Consider the following 23,421-nt stretch of genomic DNA (forward strand, 5'->3'; position numbering starts at 1 on the left):
ATAACATGACTCGCGGGGGGGGGGGGGGGAGGGTGATGATTAAAGATGCAAAATTACCGTCATTTTTTGGTCGTATGACGCGGTCTCAAAAATGATGGTTATGTGTTATGTCAATAATTGTCGCATAACCGTCATATGACGGATCATGGGACACATTTACATCTCTAGTGACGATTATATGAATGAGACTAAAATGGCGGGAATTGAAATTTACCCAATCAGTGATCGTCGTCCCCTCCGTGGTTCATTTTACGATTCACAAGTGCCTCCGAACAGGAGAAAAATGATAAGTTTTAGTTAGAGAAAAATGTGTAAAGTTGCTTCTTACACTACACTGAGAGAAAAACGATAAAGTTCTCAAACAAGNCTTGTAACTTAGGAATAAAATATTTGTTGATAAATTTTCCTCTATATGAGTAATTTTCATTCTGAAAAGGTCGCGTCTGGTGTGAATTATTCGCCTCTTTAGCCAAATATTTCGTTGCTGTCGAAAGCAGAACAATTATTCATATTTGAGACTTTCGAATTCGACCCAAACTAATTCTTTTTTGGCAATTTTCAACTAGCGATTTTGTTGGCCCAAACAAGACGTCTTTGAGAACGTATTTGTTTTCTCTCAGAGTAGGTTATCCGTCCAGGTTGATCACTATTGGTCTCTATTCTTTTCCTAGATCTTTTTTTTTTCTCACAGATCTCACAAATTTGGGAATCCTTCTTCTTGAATTATCATATGCAATATGAATAACACTTGGAATGAGCAATAATCAATATTTTGAGTTTATTTTTGAAGATGTTTTCATTGGGTGCAATAGGGAAACGGTTAATGCGATATTCATGAGTCGAGATTTGATATTTGAGTCATGAAATTATAGTCGTGACGAGCGGTTTATTTGAATTATGAAATTTATTTTGGTGAAATGAATGGGCTCATTCAAATAGCTCGTAATGAAGCGTTTATTCTAATGTGAATGTTATTTTTGTTTTCGTAATATTCACCTCAAATAAATCATTTTTTAAATATACAAACATGATTCTTTGGCAGTAATAAAGACTTCATCAGTGATAAATTAAATCATCGTTGAGAATGAAGTTATGGTCACGTAATAATCCGTCGTTTGAATCATATGAGACGTTTATTATATTGTAATAGTGGATTAATTTGGAATAAATGAATTATTTATTTCACAGCATTAAAATTTTTTCTCACCATCAACAATTTATGCGTTCATCAACTTCCATCTGAAATTGGACGAAGTATTTAAACAAGGAGTATTATTTGATTCGATGCGTCAAATACGTAAAATTCTCTTCATGATGAAATGAAATCAGTAGCGAAGTGTTAAAACGGTTGAAATCGACTTATTTTTCAGTTGAGTTTTCGAGGAATATTCCCGAATCTAATGGAGATAGCGAAATTTTTGTAATTTGTTGTAGCTCTCAATCGGCTCTACAAAAAAGTTTATAACAAAAATTTTGCGACCTCCCTTAGATGCTGAGATATTCATTGAAAACTGCCCAATAGTCAAAATTAACTTGTACCGTTTTACCACTTCGCTACTGAAATGTGATTAATTGTCCAGCTATTAATTGGAATGATGAATCCTACTATAATAAGTCGAGGTGTTACCGAGGTGAATCCATGATTTTGTAAGATTTCATGGTCGACTCTGAAACTATTTAGGTTCCCGGATTTTTTCCCTGCAAAAAATACCCCGGAAGGAAATCTCCGGAAAATTTTTCCCCTGGAAACTTTTTCGGTTGGAAAAATTAGTTTTTCCCATGTCCCCAAGAAAAAACACAATGTAAAAATTCCCTGGGAAATATTAAATCGGACACATACTTGAATACAGCGTCAGTTCATCTTCATTGAATGTCACACAATTCAACTGATCTGATTAAGAATAAAGTCGCATTGAATTTAAAATTTACATATCAACATTGGTCGGTAAACAACGAATTGATTAAACAATCGCGACTAAAAAAAGACGATTTTCGTGAGAAGACCCGGTAAACCGCGATTCTAACCTCGCTTCGCTCGGTTTGATCGCGGTTTACGGGCCTTCTGACGAAAAATTGCATTCATCACACGGTCCAAAAGTATTTTCTGACGAATGTGATTATACAAAGCCACATTCGTCAGAAAATACTTTGTGGACCTTGTGATGAAAATAACTATTTTTGTCATTCACTTTGTAATTTTTTCCCTTCTAAGAAAAAAAAGAAAGCCAATTTGGATTTTCTAAAAAAAAAATCCAAGCAAAGTCCCACATGGAATAAATTAGTAAGGAAAATTGATTTCAAAGGGATGAATTCGCCGAGTAAAAATTAACGGGAAAGAAATCTCCAGGAATTTCTCAATGGAGAAAATAACTCCGGCCACCAACTATTTACTTCTCATGAATTCATTTAAACTAATATAATTAATCAATGAATTCCTTCTTTCAAGAATTAAGAATGTAAACTACATAAAGAGAACGAAATAGAAGATTTCACGTCATAAATTCGTATCATGAATGCAGTAGTGAAGTGGTAAAACGGTACACGGAGAGAAATGTTCAGTAAAAGTTACGGAACTCACAGTTCGCTCACCGAATCGATTGGGAATCGATTGGGAAAACTCAAGTGACGGTATCGTAATTTTTCATAGACGATTCAGATAAAAATTATGGAACGCTCTGAAAAAATTCCGTGACAGTTCCGTAAAATTTCCTACAACCATATTTCGCTCCGGAATTACGGAAAAGATACGTAATTTTTATTGAATATTTCTCTCCGTATACAAGTCAATTTTGACTATTGATCAGTTTTCAATGAATACCTCGGAATCTAAGGGATATAGCAAAATGTTCGTTAGAACCTTTTTTGTAGAGCCGATTGAGTGCGACAACAAACGTAATTACAAAAATTTCGCTATCTCCTTTCGAATAGGAAACATTCCTCAAAAACTCAACGGGGAGACAAGTCGACTTAAATCGTTTTACCACTTCGCTACTGAATGAAATTCTCCATTCGTTTGTTATTGTTCACCACATGTCTCGGAGACAATTATTCATATAGCTAAAGCAAAACTTTTTAATGAGTATCCATGTTGTTGTTCATTTCATTCTATTCAATCGCTCGTAGGTCTGAATATTGACAAAATCAGTAGTATATTGAAAATTCAATACTAATTCATTGTCGAATCGCAAAGTTTATTTTTTATTCCAGTGTTCTTGGTAAGATTATTATATTGTTTACAGTCAATTCCATCGTATTAGTCATATCGTTTCGATATCAATCCATTACAGGTTTTTGACATCGGGAAAATATCAAATTTTTTGTGAGAGTCGGCGCTCAGCCACACTTGCAATATAGCATTTGGTTTGTGACGCCATTTACTGTTTTTATCAATGAGTTAATTGTGTTGTTATGTTCTGGGGACCGATCAGAAATCTTGTGACTATTTTACGGCGACAACACACTATAATTGTCAAGAGCCTGAGGAAACTTGAATGACAAGCGCAATGTCACGATATCATACTGAGTTTAGTATTGGTTTACCGATTACCCAATATCTCATGATCCACACCTGAAATTGGTTTCTAATAAATGTTTCGAAATACTTCAAGGACGTAATCATTTAATACATAATATTGAACAATGTTTTTGTAATTCTACTGATAAGACTGATAAGATTCTTATCACATGTGTCCGCCCAAAACTAAAAATTCAGAAAATGAGTTGCACAGACGTTGAGAGAACTTTGTTAAAAAAAATTGAAAAAGCATTTATTTGTTTTCCTTTCAGGATTCACTGAGGCAAAGAGGTTCGGCGCCAGTCTTTGGAGTATGCATATACACGGGCCTCACGTTAAAAACCGCCCCCCAAAAAAAATATTGAACGGACAGCCCTTTGCCAAGGGAGTGGTGATTAAGACCCTAATTAGAAAACCAAAGAAGCCGAACTCAGCAAACAGAAAGTGTGTACTTGTTAGACTGTCTTTCGGCAAGGAGAAGATTGCTTATGTGCCAGGTAACTAAAACAACCAGCATCACTCAAATGCCGGGAAAAATTCATTTTCCAAAATTAATTTTTTCTGCGCGTTTTTTCTTCCAGGGGAAGGGCATAATCTACAGGAGCACAATATTGTCCTTTGCAGAGTGGGAAGAGTTAAGGATTGCCCTGGAATAAAAATCAAGTGCGTCAGAGGAAAGTACGATTTACCTCATGTGGTCAAGAAAGAACGTTGAAACCTTCAAGTGTGTTTGAATACATTTAAATAGCGATCTAATTGATTTCGATTTACAATAAAGAAAATATAAGTAAATGGCAGAAAGAATTTGGTTGTTTTTCATGTCAGGTTTTACGTCTGACATTATCGCATAGCTGGGAAATCTCAGTGCTTCTATAGAATTCTATTAGACGAATAATTGATCGTTTGAAGCAGAAAAAATTTCGAATATGCTGAAATTTCAGAAAAAGAAACTATAACAAATGGCTGAATATCGACAACTTTAGGAATTTTATGCAGATTAGGTACATCGCAACTATCCATGGAACTAGTCAGTTCATTAAAGAAGAAAGTTGGAAAACCTTGATTTGAGTACATCGGATTCTCCACACGAAATGTGTTTTCCTACATAAATTTTGATGTATCTCCTTTTTCCAGAGATATTCGACATATAATAATATTTATTACTTATTTTATTACATACTAGCTAACTTATACTATTTCATTTTATTTCATTTTGTTTCCATTTGCGTCTTCACAATTAGATTAATTTAATTTTATTCGTCCTTATTCGTACAATATACCAGGGGGCTACGCCCCCTGCTCTCTCCGCTCGCCAACCCTTCTATGACCCCCATGATCCTTATTCTGACCCTTGTAACCCTTAATCTGACTCTCATTATACCCTTCGTGACCCTTATTTTGACCCTTAATTTTGGAATCTTAATTTAGAGTTCCAAGTGTTCATCATGAAAAGTTAATTTGGATTTTTACAATATACAGAGATATTGAAACACTTATTTTAACCCTTATGACGCTTAGTTTCTGAACACTATGACCCTTATTTCGACCCTTAATCTTACCTTTGAAATCCTTAATCTGACCCTTATGACCCTCACTTGGATCCATAATCTGACCCTCACTATAATCCTCGTGACCTTTATTTTGGCTCTAGTGACCCTTGGTTATTGACTCTTATTTGGACCCTTATTCTGACCTTATGGCCCTTAATGTCACTCAATATGAGCCCAATGGGAAAATCATCAAGTTGGAAGAGGAAAAATCTCAATTTATTTCTAAATAAATTCGAATAAAGACGGATCGTCAGTTACCGTTATCCCCGAATACTCGATAATTTGACATGTCAGCGTGCAATGATGAATTCGTAGAGCGGTCACGGACGGTGAAAATTCGAATTCAAATCTCTTTGACACACATTTCGCCTACACATGTAGGTGGTAGGTATAATAAAAATGAAAAAGGGGTTGGGTATGAATATTGTACCGTTAGCCGGACCACGCGTCACGATGCATAATGCATTTTTCGGAGAGGCGTTTGGTTTTGAGAATGGCTAACAATGGATGGAGAAAGAGGGGCAATGTGGACGCAGTGGCCCCTTCGTTTGTGCGTTATTACGGAAGGGTTGTCCCATTGGACCTTCAGCCACTCTCGCATCTGCAGCAGAAATCCACCCACGCGACCACTCGACGCATTGACCATATGACATGCTGACCAACATTCCTTGTATTTGGAAAAACTCGGGTTCTCAACCCATTTTGTTCCTTTTCCAAAATTTTCAAATGTGAAAACAACATTTTTTCTCTTTTTTCTTCTTTCACTAGATGACAACGGCGTGAAATGAGCATTTTTCATTAAAAAAATTTTGAGAAGCCATTGATTTGTGGATGAAATTCCATCATTTGCTTTTGCGTAAGAACACTCCTTCCGCTTTGTAATGAAGGCAGAATTAATGTAGATGATAGATGTATTTGTTTTTGAGCTGTGAATATGTCAGAAAATTTCAAAGTGTCCATCGTCGATATCCAAGTAATTTTTAGCGTGAAAATTTATCAATTATTCATGGAAAAGGTGATTTTTGACACTGATGCTACGTGCACCTCGTGCCGAAAAATGCCTTTTCGTGAGAAGACCCGGTAAACCGCGATTCTAACCTCGCTTGGCTCGGTTTGATCGCGGTTTACGGGCCTTCTGACGAAAAATTGCATTCATCACACGGTCCAAAAGTATTTTCTGACGAATGTGATTATACAAAGCCACATTCGTCAGAAAATACTTTGTGGACCTTGTGATGAAAATAACTATTTCGTTTACTCGTAAACGAAAAGGCTTTTAAGGATCTATTACACTCTTTTCGCCAAAATTCACGTTTTTTGAATTTTTCTGGTAAATTGTTGATGGGATTTACGTAAACAAATATACCGTTTTTGCGTTTTATCATTACTTAATGGTGTAGTACATCCTTAAAATTCAAACAGAATTAGAATTTAGAGAGAGAAAAATCCCGCACCGCCCAACTGGGATTCGAACCCGGGTCTCCCAGTTACGCGCCGGGCGAACTATGATTCGCCCGCTTACTCAATAAACAAAAAAAAAAAAAAAAAGACTTTTCATTTACTTGTAACCAAAAAAGGCACAGCTCGGCCACTCGCTGAACGTAACATCGTTGTCAAAAAATATTGTTCGACACATGTGAGACGGAAATTTTCAGATCGTGTGATTGGCAACTTCACATTCCTGAAAATTCCGTCTCACTCGTATCGAAGTATACTATTTCGTCTATTTTCAATTTTCCAATTACTTCGTCAATCGCCTCCAAAAAGTAGTCATTCCATTTTTTTCCAGATTTTCAAAATGGTCCTTAACGCTTCGAAATAAAGGAACTAATTAAGAACCTCAGTTTGAATAATAAAATTGCAGAAAGCAAAATGTTCTGTGAAGTTTAAATTAAGAAGTATTGTTTCTTCTCAATTTATTTCTTTCATTTACGGGATTCACTTTTCGTTTACTATCGTGAAAGTTATGAAAAGTGTCACTTTATGCACAACAATCTGTAAACGAAAAGGGACTTTTCCAAGCACGTGTTTCAAAAAAGCCTTTTCATCACGCTGTGACGAAAAATATTGTTCGTAACTCGTGAAAAAATGTTTTTTGCACTCGTTACGAAATATACTATTTCTTGAAGTCTATGAATCCCTGAATTATAAAGATAATTGCAAATTTACCTTCAAATAAGACCTGAATCCCTTCATATGGTTTAATGCACCGGATTTGAAAATATTGAAGAAGATGTGTTAAAAATCCTGAGATAAAGAATTGATTTTGGTCTTCATTCTGACTTCATTCTAATATTAAAATTGAAAATTTTAAATTGCAATAATTTTTTAACCTTCGCAATTCAATCTGCACATTAAATTTGTTATAGTCAACAAAGGGATAATATCAACAGGCTGAGAACCTCGGCATCACGAAGCAATGACGCTACACTATTCGCCGAATGACCACGCACACGCCAGACCTCATTTTTGTGCTCACGCTCTCGCAGAATGCAATTCAGGGAGGATTATACCGCATTTCGTAAAAGGGTAGTCAATGTTGAATCATGCCCCACCACTTCCAGAAAACTTTCCGAATAACTCGGTTTCTCGATAATTAACGTCGCTTCATTTATTTCTGCTCCATTCTCCCACTCTGTCCCAACTAATTCCGTTGACTCAGGAGTTAAAGTTCTACAAATATTTAACAACACTCAAGAACATTAAAATTTTTTTGCCAAAATTCTCAGGTCAATGTGGGTGTAGGAAAAGCCCCGGGTTCACGAGCAATTTCATAATCCGGATAATAATTCGGTACCTTGTTTTTCAACATAGATTTTGGTACTGCAGTTGTTAACTCATTTGAAGAAATTTCTCGCCGTCAGAGTGAGAGAAAGGGGGAGAGGGGAAAGTTAATCCGATGTGGCAATATAATCGAGTTTTTCGTTAATCCCTCGTTAAACCATTTTTCACGTTGTCCAGTTTTACCTTTTTGCCGTAATAAAATATTTTTCGGACCTGAAGGGGGTTTCGAGTTTTGGTTAAATATTGGGTACCTGATGTACCGCAATTTTATGACCTTTCGACGATTACGGTTGCTCTTTCTTCTGAGTTTTTCGCTTTTCTCATCGTTGGGTCGTTCCGGGGACTGTTTAGTGCAGGGGCTGTACAGGTCGACAGGAAGGAGGGGGTGACCAGTTATTTTATGAGGGTTTTCCACAACCATCATGGCTGTTTTGTAGTCTCAAGCTACTGACGTCGTTTTTTCATATATCAAAAAGTAAATTGACTGGGTAAGAGGTGTTTCTGCTTTCGAATGAAGGCATTTTAGTCGTTTGATTTTTGCGTTTTTAATTCTGATTGGAATGTCGTAGTATTGTCTAAAATGAAGAACACAAAATCTTGAAACAATGTCTGTCCGTATGGGTGTCCACCGGCATCCTTTAAAGGGAAACGGAATCCCTGTGCCTATATAAACTTTTATAATTGTGTTTTCTTCTATAATTATTACTTTTTATTTATGAATCTACTTCATTGGTTCAACAATGCAATGATCGAGTCAATAAAAGTAGTTTCATAGATAAAAATTAATAATTATAGGAGAAAACCCAATTCTAAAAGTTCATATAGCCACAGGCTTTCCGTTTCCGCTTAAGGATAGCCGAGTACTTTGGCTATTTTTTCTTCAGGGGAATGTTTTTCTAGTTTTGTAGAACGTAAGTTTCCCTAAATTTTACAATGATTTTATTATTTAAAGTTTAAATTTTAAACTTGGTAGGTCTGAATTTGAAGTTTATTTTTGGAGAAAGATTGATAAAATAATTTGAAATTTGTATTTTTTGGAAATTACGAGCATTTTGTATAAATAATTTACAAACAATCAATTTTCCACCATAAAAATCATTTGTTCGGAATCGCAACAAATTTATTCATATTCAGAATTTTACCAGAAATCAATTTCGTAACTAAATAAAAAATAAGGGTTTCGAAAGTTGAAACAATTTCAATTATTTATTTATCAACAACAAATGTTTAAACAAAAATAATGATTCTGTGCGAAATGTAATTTGAATGACGCTGAATATTTATGATTTTTTTCTTACGCATATATCTTCGTTTATACAAAGTTTTCAAGATATTCGATATTTGATATTAAGGATATCCAATTATCTTTTACAGTTTGGTACAGATCACACTGCAAATTCAAGTCTTTTCAATCATCAAATTTGTCAATTAAATTGCATGAGAAAAATTTGAAACAAATCATGAATATTCTGCGTTATTCAAATTACATTTTGCATAGGATTATTTTTTTAATTCGTTGCTTATAAATAAATAATTGAACTTGTTTGAACTTTGGGAAACCTTATTTTTGTAGGTATAAAATCAATTTCTGGTGAAATCCTAAATATGAATAAATTTATTACGATTCCGAACAAATGATTTTTTGGTAGAACATTGATTGTTTATAAATTATTTATAGAAAATGCTCCTAATTGTCAAAAATGGCAATTTTTCATCTATTTCCTCAATCTTCCTCCAACAGTGAACTTTCTAATTTTTTTAAGATTTTTAAAATGTTTTCTAACGATTTAATATCAAGATTCAAATTCAGACTTGCAAAGTTTAAATAATAAAGTCATTGTAAAATGTCCGGAAACTTAGCGTCAAATGGGGTTCAAATGAAAGCTCTGGTGTTCGACAACTAAAGTAGAAAAGCATTTCATTGGAAAAAAATAGCCAAAGTGCTGGGACACCTTGAACTTGAAATTCTACAAGGAGCTTTCTTTCAGCATTCACTGAGAGAAAAATCTGAAGTTCGATTTACAATAAGAAAATAGTTGAGGCATTTTGGTGAACGATATGATTTTTTTTGCATGCGGCACATAACATTATAGTACCTTCACAAGCGTAATTTTTGCAAATCAAAATGCAGTTAAACTAACCAAAGTTCAAAAGTAACCACGACAAATCTATCGTGAGGAGAACTATAAAATAGTTGCAATGACTACATTCCATTGTAGTAATTACTTCTCCGGCCATAGTTACCGTAACCCATGAAAAATTGTTGAGGACTTTTTGACTATAATTCGATGGGGATGGAATATAGTCAGAAGAATTATATTTTTCTCTCAGTGTTGCAACAGTTTGTTTTGAATATGGCTACATCGTCACATTCACCTTTTTAAAACTATTTTATGCATTTTACTACAATCTATTTTATCCAATATCTCATAAACTACTCGTGTGATTTAATTTTTTTTCCAGAATATTCGTCCAAAGGTCTTCTATATCAATCAGTGAAAATGTCAATAGCCGGCGATATAAAGTTTTTCGGATATCGCCATTTTTTGCCAATTTTTGTGAATCGTTTTTTGTGAATATCTCAATCACTAGATTAATTCTAGTCGTTCACTAGTGTGACTCAGATTTTCTACATTGACGGTATCAATAGGAACTAAAAGAGCAAATTGAGAATCATTCGGATTCAGCCCTCCATCCATAAATTAATGAAGAAGTATTAATATCTAATCGCGTGCTTCTTCAGAGACTTTTGGCAGAGTTGAAACGATTCTTTATCTTCAGTTGATTCCTTTTTTGGGGGGTTGGGGGTAATGACAGGGGACAGTTGGGCGCCGGGTAAACCTGAGCGTGTGCTTAACTCAAACAAATAAGTGCTCCTCTTTTCTACTCGGACGGGTACAACTCTTTGCTCAGGAGATTAGTAACTGGATACCCATTTTTTTCGTTCTTGTTTAAAAGAGTTTTTGGGAGAGAATAGCGGCTTCACCCTTTTCCAGGTTTGGGAAATTGACGGAGGGAGTTTTGGGGACAGTAAAATTTTTGGGACGCAAATAAAATTGCGGAGTGGGAAAATAGTAACGGTTGTCTGGAGGACGGCTTTGTTTTGGACTTTTTCCCTTGTTGATATAACAGCAGGAAAATGGGCTGCATGACAATATTTTAAAAGAGAAAATGGATATTTTTTAATAAATAAAAACAACATTTTCAAGATATGCACGTAGTCCATTCTCTTTATTGCTTCCGAATGAAAACATTGTAATCATTAAAATTCAAGTTTTGAATTTTTTGTGTTGTATCGACCCATTATGCTCCAATAAGTCCGAAAATGCAGTGTTTGTATGTGTGTGGTAAAGTTTTTCTTCAATTATTCGCTAATGAAAGGATGGAATTGAATTTTTTTTCCAAATGTAGGTATTATTGAGCCCTATCAATCGCCATTAGTTAAAATTTAATTCATCGATTAATTTCTTTAATTTTTGAATTTTTCGAAAATCAGTTGTCCCAATATAACTAAAAAAATGTGCTGAATTGATTAAATGATGGTTAAAAAAAATTTGTTTGGATGTCCCTTTGACCGAGTTCGAAGATGAAGGCGATAGCAATATTTTGTGGAAAACAGGATTCCGGGAATATCTTTAAATATCATGCTCTAAATTAATTCAATCATAGCTTAAAACGTTTGTTTTAATGCCATTAAGTCGAAGTTGAAAGATGATTACGATAGCTATTTTGTAAACACATTTGTATTTTTGTAATTTTTTATAGCAGAATAAACTACATGGTTTGGATGTTTAAATAAAAAAATGATTACGATAGCTATATTGGTTGATTTCATTTTTATTATGATTGTTGAAAATTTTGAATTTTTCATGAAATTCCCTGAAACTGAGCTTGCTGATGGTTTCTTTAAATGTGATGTTTCAAATTCATTCAAGTATGTGTAAATTACATTTTTCTATTAACATTTTATCGAAGAGCTGAGTGGAGAGATAGAACCGTAAAGAAGACAATCGGCTGTATAGAAGAATGGGATAACATGAATAATGATGCTGATAACATTAACTAAGTTGAAAATCTGACGAAATGAGGTAAAAGGAAATCTTATTCAATTTAATAAAATGAAAGAAACAATGAATTATGTATGATAGGAAGAAATGATGTGGAAAATAATCATTCGGAAGCCTATTTTGCTCATTTGTTAGCAAAAATAATTGTACTATATGCAATACAAGAGCCATTTCCCACTTCTTGAAATCCTTTCCAAAATCTGTAGTTTAACATCGGGGCTTTCATTCATGTTCAATTAGACGGTTCTATGTCAAATTTATCGGTCACTGAAAATTTTGCATTAATTTATCCTTTTAACCGTTGCGAAACATTTTAACAATCTGAAAGGAAATCAGAAATTTCATCGTTTTAGTCCTAAAACAATTTAAAAACTTTTTTATGAAAAAGTAGTTTTCCACCCAGAAACGATCTTTTCGAAATTCAAGGAAGGATTCTGAAAGTTTCAATAATTTCTACGATTTATTTATCAGTAGGGAATGTTAAAGAAAATTTTTCATGGTAAAATATAATTCGAAGGACGTTGTTTATTCGTGATTTTTTTTCAATTTCCCTCAACCAATTTCATTAACAAATGTGATGATTTAAAAATTTCAAATTTATAAATTGCTTCGTACGAAACAGTAACAGCTACTTCTATCTGCTGAAGTACAAAATAACAAAAAAGGGACGATAAAAAAAATGTGGGAAAAATTAGGTTTTGAAAATTATTCCGAATATTATCTTAAAATTTATTATAATTTACAAAGAATATTGTAATGCAAAAATGGCGAAAGACTGAAAAATTTCTCATTTCGTCAAAAACCAAAATGAATTGATTTTTGATGCTTCCAAAGCGAATTACGAATTATGAAAAATGAATATTCATTGATCTTTGGTAACAATTGAGAATGGAGACTTCAACAATTCGAAAACCCCAAACAGAAAAGGCGTGTCCACCACATGGACACCAAAGAAGACACAAAAAAAGAGGGGAAAGCCAGAAAGAAAGTGACATTTCCCGCGAGAGCACATGGGCGTGAGGGGCCGGAAGTGTGCAAAATTCCTCGTCTGTTGGCAAAACTTGGTCGGTGGTCCTCCAGGCGTAGTCGTGATGAATCGAGAATTAATTACCCTGCTGGATTGACCAACGTGCACGCTGGTCCTGTGTACCCCAGTGAGAAACTCCCGCGTGGATTCGTATTTTCTTCTTTAAACGTCTTAATGTCCCACAGCTTTTGTTGACCATTCCCAGATCACATTCTACCCATTTTTTTCTTCATAACTTGTTTCCAGCCTTTCAACGATATGAGGATGGCTAATGGTTGGACCTCCCTTGGATAACTTCCTCTTCTTTTTTTTTGTCCCCTGGCCCGGAAGTTGAAGACATCATCCAACATTTTTTATTTACATTTTTGTTCAATATTTTTTTGGAAACGTCAAAAAATGCAATAAATAACGTTTTTTTCTAATACAAAAAAGGAAATTTGGAGCTTTGCTGTGAAAACTTTCAGTACAAAATTTTGGAGATTTCAACTGGAATGAAATTCCCTAAAATATTTTTTTCAGACACAATTGACCACTTTCTATTTTCAATTGGGAAAAAATGCAAAAATCGTTTTTTTGTTGTTTTTTTTTGTATAGAATTATTGACAGTTTTTAGTCAAAAATCTTCAAGAGATCAGTTTTCTGAACTTCAAATGTCTTTATTTATTTTTTAAATTCTTTCATGTTGAATAAAAATTCTGTAATTGTTTGAGTCTACACTGAGCGAAAAATTTCCTAATATGTAGACCATATTTTCTTGAGAGAAGTAAATTATTTTCAACGGTTTAAAGCTCAGAATGTTTGCGGTTCACAAATCATTATAATCGATTTGGCAAAATAAAATGAATGCATTTTTCCTTATAGATATGCTTTTATGGGATTTATTATGAAATAGACAATTCACGTACTTAAGAGGAGTCCAAAAATGGAAATGACAATAGAGAGTAATGAGAAAACATACTGAATCCAATTACCGAGGAAAAACCTGGTATCAAGCCAGGCAAAGAATGGGGATATGCAAAAAATTGAACTTCCTATCCTATGCTAGTATCTAAATTCAATGTATATTTTCTATGTGATTACCGAATGATTAATTACGTTCGTAGATTGAAATTTTGATTAACATGAGGACAACTACATCTGTCAGCTGAAAAAAAAAACAAAAAGCTTTTGCACGTTTGGATGAATATCCTGCATATTTCTCACCTCCAAATTAATTGTTTATAATCATGAGTCGTAAAAATTCTACTCAAAAATATCCAGAAAATTTTGCACAGCCTAAATTTTTTTTCACTAAAATATTATTCCAAAAATACTAAACTTGAAATCCTCAGGACGCAGACACGCCAAAGGTCGTTTATGACGGTCACTTGTCCGCTACCTGCTGTCCACTCTTCCGAAAACATTTCGCATTTAATTCCAAGTGCGTTCCCATGAATGAAAAACCCGAGCACAATAGACTGCGACCATTTCACCATCGGCCTGACTCACTCATCCCATTTCTTCGGCTATTTAATTGCCGAGTAGGAAAAATTCCCCGAAATTCTATTGCATAGTTTCTCCATCCACGAAAATTTCCGTAGTTGGGCTCAGGCCGGGCCTCAAGTCACCCTTTTCTCTCTCCTTTAAGATTTTACTCCGTCTGGCGAGAAAATTTTTGCATTTTCGCTGGCAACTCTCAGTCCCCGATCGTAAAATGGTGCAATAAAAAGGACGAGAGGGTCTTTGTGAGTCCCACAGAGGGGTGATGGCGGGAGGAAGTGTCATAATCGATAATTATCCTGGCTTCAAGTGGGGCAGGCCCCCTGAACTATAACATTGCACCTCTCCTTTCTTTTCTTCCAATTTTTCGAGGGAAGGAAAAAGGAGAGGTAGAGACCCAGATTAATGTTTTATTTAGCTCGAACAAACTTATTTATTTTCATTTCTCGCACCAAATGGTTTATTGTCGGCATTTACGTCAGACCATTCGGGGCATGTTCATTCTCGAAAGTATTTATATTTATCCTCGATGATTGCATGAATGCATTTATTTTGAGTTCAATGTAATTCGAAATTACTTGATCTAATCGTCCAGAATTAGAAGAATTCATTTACGTGAATGAAAAACGAGAACCCATTAAGGATGTATTACTCTTTTCGACAAAATTCAGGTTTTTTTTATTTTTTCTAGTAAATTGTTGATCCGATTGACGTGAAAAAATATACCGTTTTTGCATTTTATCATTACTAAAGGGGCCACTATGAGTTTTACAAGTCGTGGGTTATTGAAGTGAGACTTTTCATACGTTGAAGACCGATTATATAGATCTGAAAACGAATAATTAGTGCAAAAAAAAAATTTTTTTTATTGTTTGTTTTTCCGAAAACGCTTAAAATGCTAAAAACAGTCCAAGGCCTCCAATTTTCGGGCTACAAAAGATTTGTTTTTCAAAATTTTCGGAAAAATATGTGGAACAACATTTATGAGCCAGTTTTTTGGAATTCGCCTCCTACACAGCTGATTTAGGTTTTTTTCATATAAAAAAATTCACTATTTGTGTAAAAAAATACAAAAAAAGGAAATTTAGCCATGTAAGAGGCGAATTTGAAAAAACTAGCTCGTAATTGTTGTTCCACATATTTTTCCAAAAATTTTGAAAAAAAAATCTTTTGTAGCCCGAAAATTGGAGGCCTTGGACTGTTTTTGGCATTTTAACCGTTTTCAGGCAAACGAACAATACAAAAAAAATTTTTTCCACTAATTATTCGTTTTCAGATCTATATAATCGATCTTCAACCTATGAAAAGTCTCACTCCAATAACCCACGACTTTTAAAACTCATAATAGTCTCCCTTTAATGACTCACGAAATTTCATGATCGTGCAATCATTTCCCTGCGTTTTTTATAAAACTTTTCTGAAATTCACAAAACTTTAGAAAAAATGCAGGAAAATGATTACACTACCATGAAACGTTGTGAATCAGTCAATAATGATAAATCGCAAAAACGGTATATTATTTCGCGTCAATCCGATCAATAATTTACCAGAAAAATGAAAAAATACGTGAATTTTGACCGAAAGGGTGTAGTACATCCTTAATTCGGAAGTGTATTAGAGCGATGAATTTTCTACCTTGCTGCGCCTTTCTGTTACTGAGCGGTCAAAATGATTTTGTTCTCTGTGATATGTAGTATGAGAGGAGAAAGTATTGGTAAACAAAGGAATTTGTGAGGTGATCAAAGTATTTTGACGCGATAAATGATGTTGACTATTGAATGACTCGATCGTTAGGAAGGTCATAACACTTGGTTATTGCGTTTGAATGTGCCGTAATTATTGGATGACATTAGTGTAATCGCCTAAGCCAACATTGTCATTGATAACTTTACGTAATGGTCATTTAGTTGATTTGTTACCTAATTCCCTTGATATTCAGTAATTAGAGGTAAAAAATTTTGAGGAAGTCTTTTATTCTAAAGATTGAGTAAACATTGGGAATGGAATAGTTGGATGAAAATATTGAACTACGTTGAAAACTACACGGGGAAAAACAATTCAGTAGCGAAGTGGTAAAACGGTACAAGTCAATTTTGACCATCGACCAGTTTTCAATGAATATCTCGGAATCTAAGGGAGATAGCGAAATTGTTGTTATGACCTTTTTTGTAGAGCTGATTGAGTGCTACAATAAAGGCAATTACGAAAATTTCGCTATCTCCCTTAGATTCGGAAATATTCCGCAAAAACTCTACTGGGGGGTAAGTCGACTTAAAACCGTCTTACCACTTCGCTACTGAATTATTTTTGCCAAATATTCATTTACTTGAGAGAAGCATTTATTTTCTCAAAATCGTATTTCTCCAATCGAGTCATGCTCAGGCGAGCCTGATTACGTTTCAATTATAACAATCATATCGCTGTAGAGGATGACTATGCTGCACATATCCTTTGATGAACTCCTCTCATGATCATTCATTTTTCATAAATTTCTTATTTTCTAGAGCGAAGAATATTGATTAATTTTTTAATGTCGATCGTTATTGAAGGAGTTCACTCAAGGTCATAACTGACATGATCATCTTCTAGAGCAATATAATTGACATAATTGAAAACTAATGAGAATTACCCGGGAATAACTCAACTGGAGAAATACGGTATTGAAAAAATAAATACTGCTCTCAAGTAAATAGATGTTCGGAAAAAATAATTTTTTTTCTCAGTATATTCATAGATTTTTCAGTAAAAAGTGCTTTCGGAAATCGTGGATTAAATTTTAATTTCATGCAACAAGTCCAACCTTCATTATTTGAATAAATTTTCAGTAGGAAATTGCCTCTATATTAATAATTTTCCTAATAAATTAGTAATATGCTTGTGAATGATCATTTTGCACATCATCTGCGTCTACGGTATACAATTCATCGTTTCATGTAGTTTTATTAAATTCCATGAAATTTTGTCTTTAATCAATTGTGTTATATTTTTAATTTAGTTTAATATTTGATGAAATTTCAAATATGAAATAATATGAATGAATTTGAAACATCATATTTGGAAAAATAGTCAGAAAGTTTACTTTCAGAACAATTTATGCTAATTTCTAAATTTACATAAATCATCAGATAAATGAAATCAACAAATATAGATCAACAAATGTATCAAATATATCCAAAGATATCCTCGGAATTGTAATTTTTATAAAGTACAAAATTTTTGTCAAGGAGACATCCAATGAATTTTTTCAAGCCATCATTCAATGAATTCAGAACATTTACTTTCGAGTTGTGGTGGGACCACTGATTTTAAAACAAATTCAAAAATTCAAAAATATAATATATGGATTAAATTTCAATTAATGCCAATAGATAGGACTTGACAATACCTACATTTGAAAAAAAATCAATTCCATCGATTTATTAGCAAACAATTAAAGAAAAAGTTTGTCACATACATGGCATATTCTAAAAATGCCCTACACGTAATTGTTGGACTATCATTTCTCTACATTATATTTATGAAAATCGAAATCGACATCCTGGTAATAAAAATGTGGTACTCGAAATTACGACTCCACAATTACGGGTCACAAGGCTCAAAATAATGGTTATGATGGTCAGAATAAGGGCCACGAGGTTTAGAATCAGGGTCATGGAGGTCCGAATAAGATTCACGAGGGTCAAAATGAGGGTCATAAGGGCTACAGAAAGTGTCACAAGGGTCAGAGTAAGGGTCACACGTGTCAGAATAGCAGTCATGAGGGTCAGAATAAGGGTCACGAAGTTCAAAATAAGGGCCGTGAGCGTCAAAGAAAGGGTCACTATAAGGATCACGAGGGTCAAATTAAAGGGCACAGGGGTCAGCTTAAGAGTCATGAGGGTCAGAATAAGGGTCACGACGGTCAGATCAAGGGCCACATGCGTTAGTATAAGGGTCAGATTAAGGGTCCCGAGGATCAGATTAAGGATGATGGGGGTCATGTATGGGTCATACGGGGGTTGACGAACGGAGCGAGCAGGGGGCGCAGCCCCCTAGTAAGTTGATAAAACATAAAAAATCCGAAACTTAATTTTGAACAACTGGAATGCTTCCATTCGCAGCAAAAAATTTCACGGACAGTTCAGTGGTAATTTCTAAAAAGCGAAATTGCATTCAACTTAGCGAAGAAAAATGGAATTGCAGACTTCACTGAAAGTTCAAAAGAATTATAAATTTTTGAGAAGCAAGTAGACGGAAATTTTCCAACTTCGTCTTCTTGGAATAATTAAACTGATATTAAGAGTTTCCATTGACTTTGCACTGTTACTCTATAAAAATCTCCAATAAGTGTACCAGAAATAACCGTCTAAAATACTCAATAGTATATCCAATAATTATCACAGTGTTTCAATAGGAATCGTTCCATAAATTTTGTTTTGGTGAATGAAATTTTTTCTTGTGTCGTAACTGAACAATCTTTTATTTAAAAATTTGCGGAGTCAACCTGGTATAATCTCACTGTTTCTTTCCCCTCTCGATTAATCGACGGTGCAAGGTAGATTCTCTCGAATATGATACTCTGTGCAAGGAAGACGGTTTGGCGTAATACCAAGTCGGTTGCGATTAACGTTTTCAATCGTTAATGTTGGTGCCGATATGGCGATAGCACCAGACGCATCCCTGAAGAGGAATATATTTTCTATTATTTATCAAATTTCGTAGCTGGAGACGCACAAACTTACATGCAGGAACACAGCATTGTCTCCGTGTCCCAGGACCCAGTCATTTTCTTCTCTGAATATTGGGAACATGCCTTGACGCAACGGCTCCTCTCCATATTCTCTCGCCAGCTGATGGCGCCTTGCCTTACATAGGGCAGACCTTCAAAATAACATTGATGATAAATGGAAAAATATGCCGCGGGGAGACAATGAACTTTGTGATGAATGCCATTTAAATCATTGGAAATATCGTCAAATGCTTTCGATGAAATCCAACATATCGCGTGCTGTATGAAAAAAAGGGTAGGCGAAAAAAATAAACCAGGAAAAAATATCCCTTACGACTAAAACGTGCTAAAATCCAGCCAATTAAGATATTTGCCTTGGTGTATTTTTTCCGGGATTCAAAAAATATGCAATCTGGACGATTTGGCTCTGGCAATCTGGCTCTCTAGAACCATTTTAATCCAACTTTTGAGGACACATTTTATTGGCGCGTACCACCTTTTTTCACAAATTTTTGGGCAATAGTAGAAAAATAAAAAAAACTCTTTTTGCTGTTTCTCTCTCATTCTTTTAATATTCATTAAAGTCGTACTTTTAAAGAAATGAACATCATTCCAGAATTGACTTCTAGAAAATTCAACTGGGTCAATTATTTACTATCAACCAACTACTGCCAATGAAAATATTGGAAATTAAAAGCAAAGAAAAAAAGTAACTTGTAAAGCAAGGATCGCATTTCGGCCACATATCGAGTGCACACTGTTGTTTGGAGCTTTTTCACCGGGAGTTTTCAGTTTTCAATTTTTCAGTTTGTCATTTTTTTTATATCGATGCATATATTACTTATTGTACATTTCTCTTTTAATTATCTAGGGCCCGCTTGCACTAACTACTGTTAAGCAAATAAGCCCTATAGTAAAATTTATCCTCGGGGTCAATTATATCCTAGGAGTTTAAATCCTGGTAGAAATTTTAACCGGCAGAGCGATATTCGGTGGACGCGCGCGCCCGGATATTTGGTCTCGTATATTGGGCGCGCTAGAGGCGACGTTCCGCCATTAGCCACACGTATGCTATACGAGAGTCGCCCCTGGAAAGTCCGGGCGACGGCACTCGGACATTTGTTTTCCGCTAGGAAATTCTCGAAATACGCGGTAGCGTATCGGCCAAGGAAAATTTTTGACTCCAACTGTCCAACACGTCAGGCCGAACGCTGCCGGGTATCTGTCCATTAAGTACCCCCTCCACTATTGAGTCAAAATGATTATGGAGAGCCCGGATCGTCCGGATTTCATGTTTTGACCTTTTCCCACTTTGTTGATCTCAAAATTGCAAAACAGTTAATACGACCTTTTTCCATATAACACACGATATTATTCACTGAAGATAAACTTCGATAAGTCATTGATATTCTCTGGATTAAGGATATATGTTAAGCTACTTTCATCCCACACACAAGAGAATTTGAGGAAAATTTCACTGTTGACAAAATATGGAATTGACGAAAATCCCTAGTTGACTATTTATGAATATTCAAATTGTGCTGAAATTCAATCAAGTTCCATATCTTTTAATAACAGGAAGACGAGGATTTTCCAACTTATTGGATGTTGAATCAAATCGTGAATATTTAGGACCGGATCCGCTGAACTTTCAATCAATTGACAATTCACAAACATATTAACCAGAATTTCTCTGATTTCTATTAAATTTCAAGGAATAATTGAACTAAAATTGAGAGTTCCCATTGATTTTCTTGATCAAATTGCACCGGAATTTTCAAGAAAGGAAATTTAACAGTACATTATGCTCACACGTATCACCACCTCTGGCGACAACGTCGTTCGTCGATTTTTCTTCCCCTCAAATATGCAGAAACTCATCAATTTCGAAGTAAAGTTGACTTTTTTTTTATTAAGGGGAGACTACTGTGACTTTTAAAAGTCATGGGTTATTGGAGTGAGACTTTTCATACGTTGAAGATCGATTATATGGATCTGAAAACGAATAATTAGTGCAAAAAAAATTTTTTTCATTGCTCGTTTGTCCGAAAACGCTTAAAATGCTAAAAACAGTCCAGGGCCTCCAATTTTTGAGCTACAAAAAAAAATTTTTTTTTCAAAATTTTCGGAAAAATGTGTGGAACAACAATTATGAGCCAGTTTTTTAGAATTCGACTCCTACACAGCTAATTTCGGTTTTTTCATATAAACAAATTCACTATTTGGGTAAAAAATACAAAAAAAGCAAATTTAGCCATGCAGAAGGCGAATTTTTAAAAAATAGCTCGTAATTATATTTCACATAGTTTTCCGAAAATTTTGAAAAAAAAAATCCTTCGTAGCTCAAAAATTGGAGGCCCTGGACTGTTTTCGGCATTTTAAGTGTTATCGGGCAACCGAATAAAAAAAAAATTTTTTGTACTACTTATTCGTTTTCAGATCTATATAATCGATTTTCAACGTATGAAAAGTCTCACTCCGATAACCCACGACTTTTAAAACTCATAGTAGTCTCCCCTTCAACCGAAAAATTATGGGGGTGTTCTCTGCACCCCAGACGGTATCTGAATATTTTTTTTAGCACTTCAGCATAGATAAAAACGATGATTATTCTCCAAATCTTCAAAAATCCAATTCCATTGTATTTTCTCTTTACAATATTTCTTTTCTATGAGAAAAACACAATTGAAAAACTTGTTTAAAAGCCAGGTGTATATCGAAGGGCTATACTCAATTATAAAGTTAAAATTAGTTCATGAAATTGTGAATTTCAATTTTTACCTCGGCTCAAGTTGGCGGTACAGAATGCGATCAACAGGAGAACGATGAATTTCGGCAGCTCCATGTTGCTTCAGATTTTCGCGTGTGACTTCTCTATAAAGTGAGAACCGTTATATAGGTCTTCCGCAGCTGTTTGGAATGATAAACCGGAGTAATGTACGCAATTACAAAACTATTACCTTTATCAGTTGATTTATTGAAAGCTTTTATACTCGATAGCGTGTGTCGTCATCAAAAGTGCGAAGCATTGAAGACCATAGATACTGATGTCCACGGACATGGGATTACTCGACCCCTGCGAATTCTCGATTCATTACTCCTACACGGAGAGAAATATTCAAGAAAAATTACGGAACATTTCACGTAATCCGCAAGCGAGAATCGTTTTCAGTGAATTTCTATAGGAATATAAGAGAATAAATCTGAAACGTTCAGTAAATTTTCGGATCTGTCACCGAAAAAATACGAAAAAGTCACGTAATTTTTCTGGAAGTTGTAAAATCTAACAGAAACTTCAAGACTTATTATGCCTCAGAACATGAAAATTTTTGGATGTTTAAGAATTTTTACGAAAAGTTCCGGAAAAATTACGGAACGTGTTGTTAAAATCTTCCCCTCACGGTGACTCATGGCTAGCCGTGAGGCGTCGGACGGATGAGTAATTTTTACGGAACAGATCGTAGAATTTACGTGACGATTGACACTTTTTATTGAATCTTACTTCGCTCCCAGATTACGTTTCGAAACGTAATTTTTACGTCTTTTTTCTGGTAATTTTTATTGAATATTTCTCTCCGTGCATTGGACCCTTGTAATAACTTTGTTCGTCTCTCCCGTTTGACCCTTGCGATTACTCTATTCGTCCCTCCCATAAGACCCTTGCGATAACTACGTTCATCTCTCCCGTTTGACCCTTGCGATTACTTGATTCATCGCTCCCACTAGACCCTTGCGATAACTATGTTTGTCTCTCCCGTTTGACCCTTGCGATCACCCCCCTCAATAAATGTTGGCCCAGGAACGAGGCCACGGAAGGTAGCCGTGGAAGTTGGCCATGAAAGGTGGCCATGGACTGCCAAAATCCTCTTCAAAATCCATGGAGATTGCATGGAGATACAAAGTGTTCCATGACTGCAGACTCCAGTATCTATGGCCGCGTCATGGCAAGTGGNCTGCCCTTCTCCCGAGACTCAAGCCCTGGTCCCCAGGGATGGCCGAACCTCGGTCCAAGCCTGGGCGCCCAGGCTTGGCAAGCCCAGGCTTGTGCCAGGCTTGGCCCGTTTCTCCAACACTGGCATTTCGTACGTGGGACGTGATAATGTACATCGACAGATTAGTAACAAAGTTATGTAACTACAAAAAACGGTCATTTCCAGAATTACAGTGATGCATCTCCAAAAAATGTGCTCTTTATGCTCGGTATTGAAATAATCATTCAAATAATAATTTTCAATTTTTGTTGGAACAGACGCACGTATCTTTAACATTTTTCGATCAGACAAGCGTAAGTG

At 35.0% G+C, this 23,421-nt stretch overlaps 2 protein-coding genes across 2 annotated transcripts in view; one reads left to right on the plus strand and one right to left on the minus strand.

Moving 5' to 3' along the window:
* LOC107039510 (40S ribosomal protein S12, mitochondrial) overlaps positions 1-4,318 on the plus strand; it is a 15,762-nt gene extending 11,444 nt beyond the window's left edge. The window contains exons 3-4 of the mRNA XM_015259154.2: positions 3,787-4,011; positions 4,096-4,318. Of these exons, the coding sequence (XP_015114640.1) occupies positions 3,787-4,011; positions 4,096-4,229 (359 nt within the window). The 3' untranslated portion in view covers positions 4,230-4,318. The remainder of the gene's footprint in view (positions 1-3,786; positions 4,012-4,095) is intronic.
* Positions 4,319-18,938: 14,620 nt separating this feature from the next.
* On the minus strand, positions 18,939-21,980 carry LOC107039433. Its single transcript, XM_015259034.1, has 3 exons — positions 21,911-21,980; positions 19,143-19,281; positions 18,939-19,080 (listed from the first exon to the last, which is right to left on the minus strand). The coding sequence occupies exons 1-3, from the start codon at positions 21,972-21,974 to the stop codon at positions 18,939-18,941; spliced, it is 345 nt and encodes a 114-aa protein (XP_015114520.1). The 5' UTR covers positions 21,975-21,980.
* Positions 21,981-23,421: the final 1,441 nt, after the last annotated feature.

The sequence above is a fragment of the Diachasma alloeum genome, unplaced genomic scaffold (assembly GCF_001412515.2).
Source record: "Diachasma alloeum isolate Michigan unplaced genomic scaffold, Dall2.0 Dall_scaffold_00300, whole genome shotgun sequence".
NCBI classification, from domain to species: Eukaryota; Metazoa; Arthropoda; class Insecta; order Hymenoptera; family Braconidae; genus Diachasma; species Diachasma alloeum.